This window comes from Morchella sextelata (genome assembly GCF_020137385.1).
Source record: "Morchella sextelata strain SCLS chromosome Unknown scls_2, whole genome shotgun sequence".
NCBI classification, from domain to species: Eukaryota; Fungi; Ascomycota; class Pezizomycetes; order Pezizales; family Morchellaceae; genus Morchella; species Morchella sextelata.
The window spans coordinates 3572658-3590460 of NW_025408617.1; the positions used below are offsets into that span (position 1 = coordinate 3572658).

The following is a 17803-nucleotide window of genomic DNA, read 5'->3' on the forward strand; positions in this document are numbered from 1 at the left end:
GGTAGGAGGTAGAATGACCGTTGTAACTCGGCCCGGCCGCGGCCGGACGGGAACTACCACAGCTAACAGCTTATCAGCTCGGCCGGGGCTAAAAACAACAATAATCCACGTACCATAGGTACATATTGTAGTTATCCCTCTGGATCTCCGATAATTACTGCCGGTACCCATAATCACTAGCAGTATGGTACTATACTTTACTATAGTAACTAGAGGTATATTAGTTAGTCAGTATCCGAAACACCACCAAAGAGTGACCCTAATTATGGAACCACCACAGCCCACTTGCTGTAGAGACGCTCAGCTGAAGTTGACCACACTTACAAGCTCGAGTGATCACCCATGAAAGCTATTCATATCACATATACTCAAACTATAGAGTTAGTAGCCTTTGATTATTCGAATATCGGCCCTTTGTCATTAACTTTGGCCTCGGCCCTTCGAAATCGGTATTCAACCCGAAAACTCCAGCGCCATCCCCTGGCCATGGCAAAATCAAACTAAAATAGATCTGGAACTGATTGATACCTTTTTACAACCGCGGCGCAGCATGAGGCAAATAGTGATGATGTGACGATGTTGGCGGCGGTATCGCTGGGTATGACTGTTATAACGTTAAGGCTCTGCGGGACTTACACGATCCGTGGTGCGACTTTTTACAATGTTGGCTTGTACGAATAATACAAGTTCGGAAACTATGCACCCGTATATGGCTTGAAGTATTCTAAAGGGGTAGAGGTCAGTGAGTATATATAAAATATACGCCTGTTAAAGGTTTACTATCATCGAAGCTTACTTACATCTCTCCCCGGCCTGGCATGTCATGTACGTCGAACCCGCTTAGCCGTAAGAAAAGCTTAGGTACATGCATGCAATGTAAAATGGCTTCGAGTGATTGTGCATGAATGATTTGCGTCGCATACATGTATCTGTATGTCCCCTCGCGCACAGACAGTTAAATAGGTGTACAACGGCTTATGTATCAACGATGGGGATGCTGCATGCATGGACGATTACCGTGGAATCCAGGGTTACTCTTGATCCTAGGAACTTATATTATATACTCATATTGGCCATGGGGGATCACTCGCATGCCCTGTTAGGTTACTTACTGGCACTGCTTAGTTAGCCAACAGAGAGCAGTCGAGGGTAAATCATCATAGCTACATGTACTGAGCTAGGCAGAGCAACCTATCCCGGTCAAATGTGCAACAGCTCAAAGCACCCAGGAATGAACTGAAATAGTCGTCCTTCTCATTTGTTGTTGCCGCGTAATACCAATTGCCCCTACCTAACTTCGGAAAACGGTGTTGAACAGTAGAAGTTCTTTTTTGAAAGACAGTATGTGAGGCATGGAAGCTGCACATACATAAATAGTGGTCATCTCCAACCCACAAACCTTAATTAATCTTACCACAACCCCAGCCAGTCAACGCACCCCATCCATATCTAAACCCATATCTCCCAAACAGTTTCTCTGAGGCTTCCAGAATAAATATCACTCCTTCACCACCCATATCCAAAGCATCCAAGACGAACAAATCCAACAGACAAAAATTCGATACAACACAGCACTCCGGCCAACTGCAATTCTATATTCCTGCCAGCTACCGCAAGCAAGCGGTAATCCTCAAACAGACTCGCCTACTTTCAAACGAAAAGCCAATCAACCATGCCAGCACCTCCAAAAATCTCGCTTTGCTGTGTCTGCTCATCGGGTTATGGGCTCGACAAACCGGGATGCAGTGTATGCCGACATACACGATGCGGGAACTGCGCAACACAGGGAATTTGGACATGTTGCAATTGCGCTTCCCAGTACGGCCTCGGTACGCGCGAATGTTCTGTCTGCCTTCACCATCGTTGCGATAGATGCAAACGCGGCTAGCCATGCATGGCGATCAAGAATAAAAAAAATATAAAAAGACACAACGCTTCCACCGGCAAGACGAATATCTTCTGTTTGTTAGTTGCGGTCCTGGCAGGCTAGCTGACTGACGCGTGTGACGTACGTAACGTCCGTACGATTTTACGGGTGTGAATGTTTCCGCCGGGCGGGAACTATTTTTCTTCCCTTTCCTTTGATGAGACGAAACCTGGGTGGCTGTATTTTTCCCATTTGTTTTTCTTTTTTCGTTTGCGTTTTGTTTTATTCTAGAAACCTGATCAGGATCGATCGCGTCATCCCGGTCAGTGGGTGGTGGGGTGTGTAAAGGCGTTGTTTTGTAACCTTAGAGTGTCAATTGATAGATGAGATGAGTAGAATGTTTCATGTAGCGTAAATGTAACGTACATGTATTCAGTACAATTCCAGGATGTTCCTAGCTGCCGAGGCAAGCCATCAAGGGCCGAGGGCCCGAATATAAACCACTCTTGATTATCGTCGGACCATTGCTAGACATTGAGTTATAAAGGGTATTAAAAAGCCCCGTACGATTTAGCTAGCTCCGCCGGAACAATGGAAGTTTTTATTTTTCCTCGAGAGCCCGGGCATAGCCTGCAGCTTGCAGATGTAACCCGGATGTTTCAACTTCAATATCTTCATTTTCGCTCGATATACACGTGTTCAGTGTTGGGTAAAGACTTACTACTATTATTTAGAACTTTGTAGGTACTGCTTTTGTTTAAACATCATCCGACGTTGGTGTTGGTCACGCAGGTCCACGCATGAACTGAGCCTCCTCTACCAGGTTCCACATGTAATCAATCAAATTCCTTGGCACCAGCCTCAATCGACAGACATGTACCCACGTCCAACTTGATGGCAACAATAAGGTAAGATGGCATTAGTACTAGCATATGCACATGTATGAATGTGATACATAAATATTTGATGGTCCTGCCGAGTGATGGCCTATGAACATACATGTAGCAACCCATACATAGATCGTTCGGCCCTTCTCAGGATACTAGATTTGTTTATCTGTAATTGAAAATATGTGTAAGCTTATCCCTTCGTCTGGCAATGCTGCCCACCCTGTAACACAGGAATCAGATTTGTATGGGAGATCTATTATTTGATAAGAGAGATAACGGGATCTGTTAGTAAAGCCACATATAAAATTTGCTTTTTGGGGGGTGGGCAGCATTTTTTGCCAGACGAAGGGATAAAAAAGTCAAATCAGTAGAAGGCGGTGTGAACTGAGTGCTTGTTGAAAGAAGCAAAGAAATGAATCACCCACAATATCAATTTATGTTCCCAGTCTTGACCATTTATGTGTCAATCTAGATTTCTCAGTCTCGCCGCCGGCGCCATGAGCCAAACTAGAACAACCCATCTAATCCCTGTCTTCTTTCGATTCCTTTTTATTTTTTGTGGTTTCAGGTATGACTTAATGTCGAGCGTACCCCACGCTACCTACACCACATGCACCGCCTCATAACCAACCATTTGGGGTCAGTCAGTGGCTGGATTTGAAGGCGGAAAGAGTTTCGAAACTACATAAGAGAAAAAGCCCTTAGACAAATGGCACGGTCGAATTCAAACTTGGTTCCTGTACGCACCTTGGTGGACAACTTTCTTTTATTTTGCGAATAACAATAACCAAAGAGCTAACTAAATCTAGAATTGGTTACTAAATAGGGGCAGTACTAGCTCAAACATCTAGAGACAGGCTGCGAATTTGACCGTGCCATCTATCTAAGGGATCGTGCATTAATCACACACCAAATTCAGGGAGGATTCGAATCCTGCCTTTTTGTAAGGAAGTCCGGTGCCAAAAAGATCGGTTAAGTCCGAAACGTTTGGTAGTGGAGGACTTGGCTGGAATTTAGTCGTGAAATGAATGGTAATATGTGTTTCGAGTGAGAATAGATGATTCTGTAGCATGATGGTCAGACACAGATGATTCCATGATCGAACATCTTCTTCGGCAAAGACACAAGATAATACCCTGTTTCAACTACTAGCGAGAATGGTACCGGTGCCTCGGTCCCAGTATGCCCCGCAAGGCTGGCTTACAGCTGATTACTTCAAGGCTTTTATGGCTTGGGCGAAGGTGTATTGTGACTGAGTATTGAGTTGCCTGGAGATGGAATCATATTAACTGGTAGGATACTGATGATGCAAGAAGGTGGGGAAATCAGGACAACACGCAAGACCGTGATGACGTGAGCAGCCCAGGCAACGCGTACAATAGCGGCGTCTTGGATTTGCTTTTCGGCATCCTTAAATGATGTCATTATATTATACTTTAAGTAAGTACATGTAATCGAGATACCATTTAATTTTGCGAACTGATAGATGACATGATATCCGATGGCCGGCCTCTCAATAATAGTGGTGTTAATTAAGTGAGATGTTGGGATTTGCTACTTGAAACTTCGCGAGGCAGCATTTATATTTTATCGATACTCCTGATTTGCGAGTTCTGCGCTGCATCGGCTGCAATCAGCGGTTTATGATGCATCTGTATATAGCCTCTAGATCTGGTACTCTAGAATACATGTAGGTACTCTACTCTACTCGTAACTTCCTAACGTTTTTGAACGCGACTGATATTGCATACCATACAAAAATACGCCAAGACCCTGATTTTGGGTGTGTGCAATAGTGGCCCAGTCCAAAAACGCCAGGAAACTACGAGTATGCAGGTTTCTGCCCCGCCGATCAAAAGTAAAACCATACGTATGCAGGCACGGAATGTCTTAGACGCATATATGTGTTTCATGTTTCACTGGTAAGTGGGGTGGGTTTCGTTAGAGGGGTCTAGATTTGGCCTCGCCAGTTCTGAGGCGGCCTGTCGGAAGAGCGAAATAAACTACTGTACATACAACGTAGTGGCATGAGTTACTTGTATGTATTAAAACAGTTATTGGTTAAGAACTGACATCAACCTTCCAGTTTGCACAGACAGTCTTATAATCGACCCCCACACGTGGGCAATCAATGAGTTTCTTTTTATCCTACTGCATGTTAGCCGTGGGGGACATATTCATGTGGATGCACTACATGTGCCTTTTCAATATGTATTCATTTCATGGAATCGCACTCGGTGCTATAGTATCACTTCGTCACCAGCTGACTAGTTTATTAATCAAAGATTCAGTACAGTACGTACACTGAGGATCGAATAATCATATTCTTCGAAGCATTGTCTCAATATTGATGGGTTTATAACTTTGAGAGGGTCGGTGAGGTTTATGTATACATACTCAGTGTGATCCACGAGGACGCTTGAGGCGAGGCCGTTTGACGGTGTCCTCGAGGTTCCTCGTCCTCGTTGACCTATGTCCTTGGCTGTCCTCGAGGTTGATCACTGCTGTTCTCGAGGTACCTCGAGGACAATTCCGGGCGAGCAGAAAGCGGTGTTTAGATTTATTTCAATCAAGAAACACATTCTATCCTTAATTAGTTGACCTCATCTTAATTCGGCACATATATAAGTGTATAATATGCTAAGAATTGTCCTCGAGGGTCCTCGAGGCGAGGACACAAGGACGATCGTCCTCGTGGATCACGCTATACATACTATATGCTATCTTGCCGCAATACTTAAGATAACAAAATATATCTATGCACTGTACGATGACTGATCGTGTGGTACGAAAAAGCTGGGCCTATATATATGTACTCTATTTCAATATTGTGAATTCGAGTGCTCCATAGTGACGCACTCGAACTAGTGAAATCGAATTAATATACCTATTGCCGTTTTTTAATACAACTTAGCGAAATAGAGTAGCGGGATCCTAATTATGCAGGAATACTCCTAAATCGATTAGTCTTCACCAAGGGGCCGACTTAAAAGGGAAAGTTAATATATTCACAACGGGCCGATCCGCTGAGAGTGCCCATTGATAATGTTAACTTAGGCCACTAGTAGCTACATGTAGATATAAATATTCCTTATATGGCAAAGTTTAGTCCACTTCCACTTGTGTCACGGCCAGGAGTGATCGTTGAGATAGCACGAGATCAAGGGCGACTCGACCGGGTGACATCTCGTGATCAAGAAGATCCAGATCTGCACACCTTTTATTATTAGTGAAAAGACACTAGATTGAAACAGAAGGTGGCAATGGCGGAGCACACGCATAAATTGTTGAAAGAGATGCGTCTTACTAATCTCGTTCTCATCTCCTACTTTGACGTGGTTGGAACTTGTAGTTCTCGCTGCTGACGAACATGGTTCGCTCCCGGGGGAGGAGGGCGTTACTCAGTGAGCCAGATTATTCAGGAGCGGTCAGCTATTACAAAGAGCAAAAACCAGGTAAGATAAAAGTCCCTTCGAGAAGAACTCATTGTCATGGATGATGAGCCATCTTTCATACAACCTCCCGGTAATGGCACTCTAGTTGAAGTAGGTTACATCCGTACCTAGGCAGGATTCGAAACCCCTTTTTCATTATCGTGTATTATAACGTAACTTTCTGGGTTTACGTGCTGTACTTTTAACAGTCACGTGTCTTTCTTTCTTTGAAGGCATTTTCCGCCTACGCTGTGGATATTTCTCAATAAACTTGGGGTAGGCATCAAAGGCCCCTGGGCCCGATAAAACACTTTCCCGAGTGAAGTTTCCTCGGGAACGTTCCTAAGTGAATGCTATTCCTGGCTAAACTAGAAATTTGTGGTCCACATCTCTAGGAATAATCAGCCCCCACTAAAAGAATACCGAATGCGCATACGACTGGTGTCCTACGTCCCTTTGTTAGTCTTGGATACAATGATTAAAGGAGGTCGATTGGAGTTCATACTATAGCTAGGGTGCCAGGGCATTACATGTCATCGGGGGGCTGGCCAATCATGACAGCATATCGATCAATGAATTTATCCTTCCTTCAACATTATATTAGTCTTCGCGAATCCTAGCTCCTTCAGAAATGTACCCCCTCTATGGACTCTATGGAGGGTTTCCTTACCAATTATAAGGAGTCTTTTTGGAAGAGGAGCGCTTCCTCAGTGATCTAGTAGAGAAGAAGTGCCAACATTGCATACCCAGAGCTGCGCTAGTGCAGGACAATGAGTCCTGCAGATATAAACCCAATAGTGTTTGATGAATCGATATAGATGGCTTTAACATTATTTTGAGTTTTTAGGGTCGTTTAGCTGAATTATCAGTCCTTTAGACGAAATTTTAAGTTTTGCCCTATGAAACCTTATTTTCAATCACCTGTTATAAAAACGGCTCCACCTCACATCTTACCAACACGACCACCAAACGTCTGTTTCAAAGCTATTGTCACTCAACCCCACCATAAACTCACCGTTGACATCACAACCAGCATCAAAATGGGGTTGTTTCATTACTGAATCAATTATGGTTGATTAAAGGCGCTTAGACAATATCGCCAATATTATATTGCATCTCCACGTATCACTGTCAGCAGCAGCAGCAGCAGTACTACATAATAGCAGGCTTAAGCGCTTGTACATAACAGTGAAACGATTATTTCTAAGGAAACAAGTGTAGGTATTCAATCTTTGCTCTCTGAATGCCTATTATACTGAAACCTAGATAAGTAAGTAACAAAGCTTTTCTAGGAATTAAGTAGGCTTATACCTATGTCATCTAAGTATTTTGTGTTTGAATTATTAGCGCCTTTGTCTCCACGGCTCAAGCTGGCTTGATTGAGCCAACGATAGACTCGTCCCGGGCACACTCTCGCCTATCAATCGTTCAGTTTCAATTCCGACTTGCGGTACTTAAGAGGTATAACTATCGGGGAATCAAATATCCAGATTTATCAGGAAAGTAGATAATTTTATTATATCTCACCTCATTCTAGTCTCCCATTGCCAGATGCCGGGAAAGATATTAGATCCTTTCAACATCTTCCCCCATAAGTGGACTTGGTTTATGAGTCGGACGAGCTTGAGCTGATGGACCAGCCTGTCTCGAGCCAGCGTTTTATGGATTGCACCCGACCAACTCTAATTCTCACCTATAAACGTCTTCAAAACTAAGAAGCCCGGGTGTTCAAAGCTCCGACACGGTTCCTTTCGGATATGCTTGAGTAACCTCGGAAAATCTCGAAACCTAATGACCCGATATATATTTGCGCTTGATCAGGCAAAGAAATGTACCAGAGTCTACTTAAATACTCAAGGGAGACTCAAAACTAAAACCATATCCATTGGTGAAAAAAGCGTCGTGTTCGCTTCCATAGCCAAGGTAGAACGAGCATTTGCGATGGCGAAACAATGCACGATAATGCTATACTTGCTCTATAAGCTCAATAGGGATTTTGTCTACAGGGGCACCTGTCTTACCCCCGACTCTCAGCGATTAAGCTCGTCGCGCGCGTTTTGCGCCACATATTTGGTATTTATCTTGGCTTTTAGCTTGAAATGTGGGGAAGGCGCGAGGTCGGGATATCGGGGCAAATTACTACGAGAATGAGAGTTTTTGTACGTACTGAAAGATGATTGGCTGAGGCATAGAATCTTCTGGTCTAAATGTGTTGGTGAGTTCGAAAAACTAAAGTTATTAAGGCCTCGAGTGATATTCCATGTTTAACCCCTGACCAGCATTAAGGACAGGCACCTTAAGGTAGAGGCCTAGGTTCTCGAAAAATTCAAAATTGTGGGCAGTGGCAATCTGTTAATATTCTCAATTTCTATCCTTTAGGAAGATCGTCGGGACTCAATGTCCGTATGAACAAAAAAACATGCCACATATCGATGAATCATTGCTTCATCAACTTCGAGATCCACTCTGGAACCGCCGGCTTCTTCTCCCACTTCTCCTCCCAAGTACCCTTCACACTTGTCTCTCCAGACCTTACCGGCAATGCGAACACCGCCGAGACCAACCATGTCTCTCCTTCCTTTGGCAAATTTATCGCCTCTAGCTGTGGCAAAACCGTCCTTGCTGCCATTAAATTGGCATTCGCATCTACGTTCATCACAACTCCCTTCCTCTGATCACCCGGTGACATATCCAAAATACCCACTGCTCCCGCAGAAGAAATTGCAAATGCTTCACCCAACTTTGTGAACCTCCCTTCCGCCCCATCAAATGTACCCAATGTCCTTCCATCTTTGCTGGTCTGCCCGTATATTGCGAATGCTCCCTCTACAGACATGATCTTTCGGTTCGGATTCTTAAGTTTATGAACTCTCAAATGCCAGTTCTCAGACACTTTCTCGACGGGCGGTATCAGCCATGTTTCAACCTCCACATCAGGCCATGGAAACCATTTCGATATGAGCACTGGTTCACCATCTATCGACTCAATTCGTGCCTCAGGTGCCAGTCGTCTCGTCTTCCAGGTTTCCCCTTCATCTTCCGAAAACGCAATCATGCTATCGGCTGCGTGTTGGTCAAGGCCAAATGATCCGGTGGGCACACTGAATCCAAATGCCGAAGAGTAGGCGAATTTTCCATATTTGGCTTGCGTGGCTTTAAGTGGGTAATGACACGCCTGGCCTGATGACAACAGAAACGTGTGTCCACCCAGATGGCTGATAATATGACTTGGGTGATGTAACGCAACGGTTTTTGGGAGCTGCGAAGACGGATATGGTAGCTCTTCTGCTTTCCAGAAAGGGTGTGATTCTGAGAGGGCGAGTGGGATGAATGCTTTCATTCCCCAATATGGGGATCCAGGGGAGTTATAATTCTCGGTGAAGTACATATTTGGGTAGCAATAACCTATTGAAAGGGTTCCGTCGGAGGAGAAAATGTCCTGGTGAGACCACCAACGAAGGTTTCGTAGGAGAATGCCTTTGATCACGCCCCAGGATAGAGGAGCGGGAAGTTCAACGTCTGCAAAAGCTACAGCACCCCAGAAGGCGGCCATGGCCATTCGATAGGTTGTACTACGACCGAAGGGAATTGCACGCCCTTCGTCATCGTCAGAATAGTGAAATTCCAGTCGTTGAGATTGAGGTATTACCTTCTTCATCAAACATGTGCACAAAGTCAGCAGCATATTTTCGGGCCCTGTCCCTGTACTCCTTAGATCTGACTGGGTCTGTATCTGCAGCTAACTTTGAGTAAACCAGTTGAGCGTACTGGATCGCAAATGATCCAGAATAATAATCAAGCTGCCGGACCCCCTCAGGTCCGTCGCGGGACCATCCGTCACCGAGATAGAAGGTATCCAGGTGATCCAGATCAGCCTTCAACCTCTCAGGATCAAATGGTGCCCCCACCTTTGAAAGTCCTAGATTCGCAAACACTCTGAACCAGAGCCTAACGCCAAAACATTCAGCAATCATTGCCAAGACACTTGTCCATTTAATAGGAAATCCTTACCAATTCGTGTTTGGCATCTACTCCCAACTCAGTCAGCAAATTATGCTAAAACCAAAGTTTTACAGTTTGTTCATACCTCTTTATCATTGATTGCATTCAGCCACTTCACCACGTTCTCCTTCTCCCTCTTTCCCAACGGCTCCCACATTGCCCCCGGCGCAACTGCTAACGAAAACCCAATAGGCGACATCTCAACCATCCTCTGATCTCTCGCTCTCGTTTCTCCCCAATACTCATTACTCTCCGGATCAGTTCCTGCAGCTAATCCATGAATCCACCTCTCTGTACCCTCGTATTTACCACCGCCAGCAAGAAGAGATGCGAGCCCCCAAAGAGGACGCGCAAATCCTTCAAGTTGTGCGGCAGTCTCATCATAATGTGTGGCAGTGCTGCCGATCTTGATACGGGCACCATTGGGAGATGTATGATGTGCTAAAGGGTTAAGAAATGATTCGAGAGCATTGTGGAGGTCCGCACGGGTTTTCAACGGGTTTGTAGAGAATGGATGTGGTGAAAGGGGCATTGTTGGCACGTTGATATCTTTCCTAAAACAAGTCAAAAGGTTCCGAAGCTCTCTCTGGTGTTTTTCTCTGGTGAAATTGAATTCGTGGAGGCTAGATGCATATGCTACGGAAGCGATAAAAGACCCGTGACAGCTTTCTATAGCAAAACAGCTAACCATGAGTATCTCTATATCCGCAGCCTAGTACTAGCACTGCAACTAGCGTAACCCTAACCCACTCTCAAGTACTGCGGGGAACCAATGATCATCTCGGCTAAATAGTAGCATTGTGCCTGACAGCTTAACTCGATGGATTATCATGACATTATTAACCGAAAATGCGGAGAAACGTCTTGGTATCCTCTCGGCATAATTGCGCTTTGATCGTGAGCTGAGTATGACCGAACTCTGGGTAAAACATTCGGTCTCTCAGGAACAAAACAGCGAGGTACTTGGGGAATTAGCCCCTGCAGCTCCATCTTGAGATAGCATTACCGCGGCGCATCTCGGAAAAACTAATTGTTGAAAAGGAGGTAGTGGTGCGTTCTAGCCAAGAATGTCGACTATGCCTAGGGTCTGGCGGGGTTGGTTAGTTAGATAAGTAGGGCCCTGGATGCCCCTCAGCTCAGGAAGCTTAACATTGACATCACCTCATCCATAGCTATAGTTTACTCCTAAGAATACGCAATAATGGCACCTGTCAACGTTTTGATGGTCTGGATCTCTCTATGAGAAGGTACTGAGTCAATTGCTGACGGTGTATATATGAATAGGTTGGTACTGGAGAGTACACCACTGGCTGGACCGGAAGTGGTGGATCTCAATCCGATAAGAAGGTATAACCCCTACCCTACCTCAACAAATAAACAAAACTAATCGCAATAGGTCGGTGTTGTCGGATTAACTCTTTTCGACCTCCGCCGTCGTGGAAAGGTTGGCGACCTCAGCATGGTTGGAACCAATGGTTCTAAGTTTCCCGCAATCAGTATGTTCTGCCGTTGATGTCCTCCACTCATCATAGAATTTCACCAACAAATATTAGGGAACCATCTCGAGAAGAACATTAAAGACGTGTACAACGGGCTTGATGTCTCCTTCACTGCTTTCCCCGCCGGTGACGCCCGTGACCCAGAAGCCTACAAAGCCGCCATTGACGCGCTAAAGCCTGGTGATGCCATTACAATCTTCACGCCTGACACAACACATTTCCCTATCGCTTTATATGCCATCCAGAGGGGAATTCACGTACTAGTTACTAAACCGGCTACAAAGACTTTAGAAGACCACCTTAAGCTTATCGAGGAGGCGGATAAGCATGGTGTATTCGTCTATGTTGAGCACCACAAGAGATTCGACCCAGCCTACTCAGATGCCCGTGCCAAAGCAAAGACTCTGGGTGACTTCAACTACTTTTACTCCTACATGTCACAGCCCAAATCCCAGCTCGAGACATTCAAAGCATGGGCCGGTGTCGACTCTGACATCTCCTACTACCTTAACTCGCATCACATTGATATCAACGCATCCATGATTCCAGACTGGACACCTTTCAAGGTGACCGCTTCCGGCTCCCGTGGTACCGCCACTGATCTTGGGTGCGCCGAGGGCACAGAGGACACAATCACCCTTCTTGTAGACTGGAGGAAGAACAGTGACAAGTCAAAGGTGGGAACAGGTGTTTACACAGCTTCTTGGACAGCGCCGCAGAAGGCCGGAGTACACTCAAATCAGTACTTCCATTACATGGCTAGTCAGGGTGAGATTAGGGCAAACCAGGCCAAGAGAGGTTATGATGTCACCGATGACAACCTTGGTGCTTTAGCGTGGTATAATCCGTAAGAACTCCCCTAACCCTATTCTATATCAACATTGTTCGTTTACTGAAGTCGATGAATTCAGATTCTACATGCGCTACGCCCCTGATGAAGAGGGCAACTTCGGCGGTCAAACTGGCTACGGATATATCTCATTCGAGAAATTCGTAGATGCCTGCAACCTACTGAATGAGAAGAAAATCACTCTAGAGGCGCTCGATAAGCGTGGTCTTCCAACACTAAGGAACACAGTGGTTACGGGGGCCATCCTCCATGCAGGAAGAGTCTCGCTAGATGAGAAGCGAAGTGTGGAGATCAAAGAGGTGGGAGGTGTTTTGACGCTGGTCTAAAGTATTACTACTTCTGTACTCTACTGTTCAAATAAATTTCTTGGCCTTCTATCTTGTTCTAAATATCATTACCATTTCCTTTCTTTTTTTGAGAAACAAGCCGCATTTGTGATCACATGGAGGGTTCATAAGCCACATCCACACACAACGGGAAAATTCACCCCGAAACTCTCAAAATGCCTAGCTGATTGGCCAATCTTGTCACGGGCCGATACATGAGACAAGACAAGATCAAGGCACAGATCAGCCGGGGTTAAGCTTTTTAACCGGGAAATATAGTGGCGCACCTTAGATACTCACCGTTACTTGGCGACGTAGATGTAGCTATGTACGTATTCTGGATACAAGCATTCAGTTGCCGTTTTGCCACCGCGCTACTGTGGTTACAAATATATTTCTCACATAAAGTGAGATAGATAAAGTAGATTGAGAGATTGATGTGAGTAAAAACTAGTGAGTCGGTCAGCAAGTTAGATAGGATCTCTCACCTGATCTGGGAGGGTAGATAGATGCCAGATGGGTCAGCGGAAGGCAAATCTAAATACCAGGGCTAAGCACCGAATAATATATGCAGTGATATCGATCACGGACTGTATTATGGGGGTGGATCGGACGATGAAAATGGGGGCAGCAATATGCAATTTATCCTTGGGGGCTGATATATAAAACCAATCAACTGGGAATTTTTCCCGGGAAGGCAAGTTTTGCATTTATTTTGACGCATGTGTGTACTGTAGGTCTAGGAGGTGGTACTAAGGTAGTACTTTAAAGATGTATCGAGTAGTAATAGCATGTGAGAGACCAAGAAGCTCTAGGTGGGTAAGTTTTGTGGAGGGATTGTAAGCTCCGAAGCGCCATGACTATATGGCGTTGACAGAAGATTGCGAGAAAGTGAGTTTAAGAAGCTAGATTTTACTCACATAATATACTAGAGCTAGAGGTTTCCCGCTTGACGTTGCCCCGAAATTGCAGATCATTTTGGTGCAGACAATTAATGCCAATTTGCAATTGAAAACAGCTGTAGTCTTCGAGCAACGTCATTATCATACGCGTGGAAAGACTCTCCTTATCTCAGGAGGGAATATGGGCTCCTGTCAAACCAATGAAATCAGTATTGGCATTCTAGCTCCGTCTTGCGTTATCTAAACTACAGTACCGTACTTAGTGCTCCCAGAGAGCTTATAGCTAGCCGAAGCTCACAAGACATATTGGAAGCCGGGTTAGTCGTGCCCGACATAGACTAAGCTAGACTTGTAATCGTTGCAAAAGGTCACTTTCCCATGGCCAGCAAGCATCACTCACATGAACTCAAGACTTTTCATGGACGAAATTTGGATTACGCCAATTAATTACTTTTGATACATTTTTTATATCCACAGAAACAACAAAACCCCCACTCTCAAAACATGAGCTGGCTATCATAAAAACAGAAAAGATTCGTTTATACACTACATTCCCCTAGTTCCTGGACTCGACATGAGTAGCAACAGGAAATTTCTCGTCATCAAGGTTTGAATCACCCTGAGGCAAACCTCTCTCCGAGTCTGAAATCTTGGTATCGACAACACCAAAGATTTCGTCCATCTTCTCGAGTGAGACACCCTTGGTTTCTGGTACGAAGAACCATGTGAAGAAGAACATAGAGAAACAGAAAGATCCATAGATGAAGTAAGTTCCGTATCCTCCCTTTCCAACAGTAGCCATCATGTTAGGCGTAGCTCTCGCAACAACAAAGTTGAACAACCATTGGGTAGCAGCTGCCAAAGCGACATTGGTGGCTCTGAGACGGGCGGTAGGGATTTCGGAGACATAGATCCAGCAGACTGGACCCCATCCAAATTGGAAAAAGGAAGCGAACAAGAAAATCATGACGATAGCGACATAACCGGCTGGGGGAACAGCGGCGCCCTCTTGTGGGGGATCGAAGCGGACGTAAAAGCCGATATAGAACATGCAGGCACCCTGAGCGATGGATGTCCAGAGGAGAGACTTACGACGACCGAGGGAGTCCGCAACGAAGAGAAGGAAGATGGAGCAGGTGATCATTTTGACAATTCCATAGATACCGGTAGCGAAGAGACCAGTTTCAGTTCCTGAGAGACCGAGATTGGCCTAGTTTTTTGTTAGCACATTGGACAGGCCAAAAGAAATCAAAGTACTACTTACAAAGATCTGAGGAGCATAGTAGTTGATAGCGTTGGTACCGGTCATTTGTTGACAAACCATGAGACCGACAGAAAGAAGAGCTCTGTTACGGTTTCCTCGGATGGTCCACATCTCCTTCTGCAAATCCCAGAAGCCACTTCCACCTGTTATGCGTGCCTCAAACTCGAGCTGTTCCCTCATTTCGTGGAGCTCCGCCTGGACATATTCGTGATCACCTGGAAGGTTACGGACACGACCAAGAGTGGCAGTAGCTTTCTCCCATTGATCGGTCTTTGCGAGCCAACGTGGTGACTCGTTGCTGACCAGCATACCAAGGGCGAGGAAGACGGCGGGAAGTCCCTGCATAGCAAGGGATACAATCCATTGGGCATTTCCTTTGACGTGGAGAAGGTTTCCGTAATTAATCCAGAAAGCGATACAGACACCAGTGACAATCTGTTTGTGAGGAATTAGCTGAAGGTCAGAGCTAAAAGGAAAAGTGAGATACGTACAAAAAGTTGATATAGACCAGTCAAAGCACCACGAATGGCACGAGGGGCATTTTCAGATGTGTAAAGAGGGTTGACCATAGAAGCAGCACCGACACCGACACCAGAGACAAATCTACTCAAATATTAGTCGCCGTCGTTCACATGCACAGCAGTCTGCTCGTTAATACTGACCTTCCAATATACATAGCAGGCAAGTGACCCATGGACGCGGCTTGCAAGACAGTTCCAACAATAGCAATCACAGCACATCCGAAGAGTGTAACCCTTCGCCCAAACTTATCGGCAAACCAACTGGCAGCCAATGCACCAATGAAACACCCTGCCTGTAGAGTAGACACGATGTTCGCCTCCAAGTTGGCACCACCAACTTTGTCTAGATGCTGAAGTCCAAACATACTAAGAAAAACAAATCCATTAGTCTCATGTGACGGTTTAGAAAATTAATAATATCATGAACAGGAAACATACTGTCTGAAAGTGTCCAGTTTCAGGACACCGCCAATGATACCAATATCCATACCAAACAACATACCAGCAAAGCATGCTGAGCATGATAGGACATAAACCCTCCAGTTGTAAATCTGGGGGGGATCATTTTTCATAGCATCATTCTTGACAATCTTTGTGAGGAAAGACATCTTGAGCGTTTTTTCTGGAGGGTCTCTGAATGAACTCGCCGTGGACCTGTCGAACACAAGATGAATTGAAGGGGCCTTTGGACATTCATATATACCCTCAATCCTCCTCCTCCCCCCCTTCCCCTACACCCCTACTTACTCCACCTCCACATATTGAGGAGTTCGAATTATAGTAGCTTTCATGCATATGATATGCGCCTTTGCCACCACTCGCTTGTTCGCCTGCTTAAACAAGGGTAGGGTAAAGTCATACAGACTAAATCCTATTGTTTTTTTTAACTTTTAGTTATCGGTGCTCGGGAGAATCTTGAGCGCCTTGGTTTTTCTTGGCCGGTGCAAGATCTAACATTACCACGTGTAGATGAGGATGACAGGACCGTGTATTAAACCTTTCACGGAAGATTTTTCCTAACCGTACAGGCATCAGTGCGAGAAGATGGTGTAGAGTATACAGTCATTATTTCAGTTTGGCGTCCATACGGATCATGCCTAAAAAGCCACTCTCAGCTTTACCGAACTCCTAAGCATTTGTTAGAGTGCACTAGGTACATGGCTCCCATCCCCACTTTTTACCCCACAGCCGGCTAATCTCACTAAAGACACGTCCCGCACCATCTACTGTAGAGCAGGCAACGGGCGCCAGATTAGTTAGGCATATTTTATTAACGAGTCCGACTTTGGCATGGATAAATGATCTAGCATTACCAACCTTTGGATCATGGCCAGTCAATTGAAAATTCATGCGAGACTGTATTCCATGGCCTACTCGGGATGATCACCAATCATAATACCAGGACAGACGGAGAAACACCAACAACTTGCCGCAGGTTCAACTAGCATACGGTAAGATACCTAGTATCAGGTAGATGCATACGTATACAAGCAGGAACTCACGAAACGATTGACCTCTGTATTGAGGACATAGGGTGGTCAAACCCAGGTTTTTTTCCAGCTTTCGATGCACATGGAAAGCGTTATGTACTCTAGTTACTCCTGGGCCAGGTGATTTCCACTTGCTCAACTCATGTGGCCCAGCAGAAGAAAGCTAAGGCGTTGTATTAGCAGCCCCTTGGCTCACCCCAGATTTCAGAGGCGTTTTCTCAAATATGGGGGCGGAACTAGTGCCCACACCTTGGCCCAATTAACTAACCCCACACGCCAAGCAAATTGTAGTTACTCCAAGGCCCTTCCGTTTCTTACTTTAGTGGTGAATTGTTCAATCTTGGCTTTACCTCACGCGCGCATCCGAGTCTTTAAAGGACCGAAGCTTCAGCCACATATTACATAGCAAACACCAAAAAAGCTCAAATTTAAGCCGACATAATTTATCCCTCGACAATCTTCGCTATAATATTCCCCGTATGTCTTGGGAGAGGGAAAATAAAGGGTTCCGGGCTATATCGACTTGCATCCATTCTGTGATTGGTGTCAAACTATCTATCACAAGAGATTTCTCCATTCATGATTGGCATGAAATTTATTAATCCAAAATTCCTCTCATATTGCAGGGGGGGTCTTCTCGCTCTTCTTCTACCTCCCTTCGAAAGCAGGTGCGTATACGTGATGGAGATCTTTACGAATTCCAACATAGCGATCTATCCCAAGAAGAGTCAATCTCGATCTAGCGCGTGCGCGACTAC

General features: G+C 45.2%; 4 protein-coding genes across 4 annotated transcripts; 2 read left to right on the forward strand and 2 right to left on the reverse strand.

Annotated features, from left to right (window-relative positions):
* Positions 1 to 3914: 3914 nt before the first annotated feature.
* On the forward strand, positions 3915 to 4176 carry H6S33_006194 (uncharacterized protein; the record flags this gene model as incomplete). Its single annotated transcript, XM_044837623.1, has 2 exons — positions 3915 to 3998; positions 4054 to 4176. The coding sequence occupies 2 exons, from the start codon at positions 3915 to 3917 to the stop codon at positions 4174 to 4176; spliced, it is 207 nt and encodes a 68-aa protein (XP_044699503.1).
* Positions 4177 to 8628: 4452 nt separating this feature from the next.
* Positions 8629 to 10725, reverse strand: H6S33_006195 (uncharacterized protein; the record flags this gene model as incomplete). Its single annotated transcript, XM_044837624.1, has 4 exons — positions 8629 to 9788; positions 9841 to 10139; positions 10203 to 10219; positions 10279 to 10725. 4 exons carry the CDS (start codon positions 10723 to 10725, stop codon positions 8629 to 8631), a joined length of 1923 nt encoding a protein of 640 aa, XP_044699504.1.
* A 669-nt stretch (positions 10726 to 11394) lies between these two features.
* Positions 11395 to 12868, forward strand: H6S33_006196 (uncharacterized protein; the record flags this gene model as incomplete). The annotated part of the gene is made up of 5 exons (XM_044837626.1): positions 11395 to 11418; positions 11478 to 11540; positions 11590 to 11689; positions 11747 to 12539; positions 12604 to 12868. 5 exons carry the CDS (start codon positions 11395 to 11397, stop codon positions 12866 to 12868), a joined length of 1245 nt encoding a protein of 414 aa, XP_044699505.1.
* A 1458-nt stretch (positions 12869 to 14326) lies between these two features.
* On the reverse strand, positions 14327 to 16163 carry H6S33_006197 (uncharacterized protein; the record flags this gene model as incomplete). The annotated part of the gene is made up of 5 exons (XM_044837627.1): positions 14327 to 14980; positions 15035 to 15469; positions 15526 to 15637; positions 15697 to 15921; positions 15994 to 16163. The coding sequence occupies 5 exons, from the start codon at positions 16161 to 16163 to the stop codon at positions 14327 to 14329; spliced, it is 1596 nt and encodes a 531-aa protein (XP_044699506.1).
* Positions 16164 to 17803: the final 1640 nt, after the last annotated feature.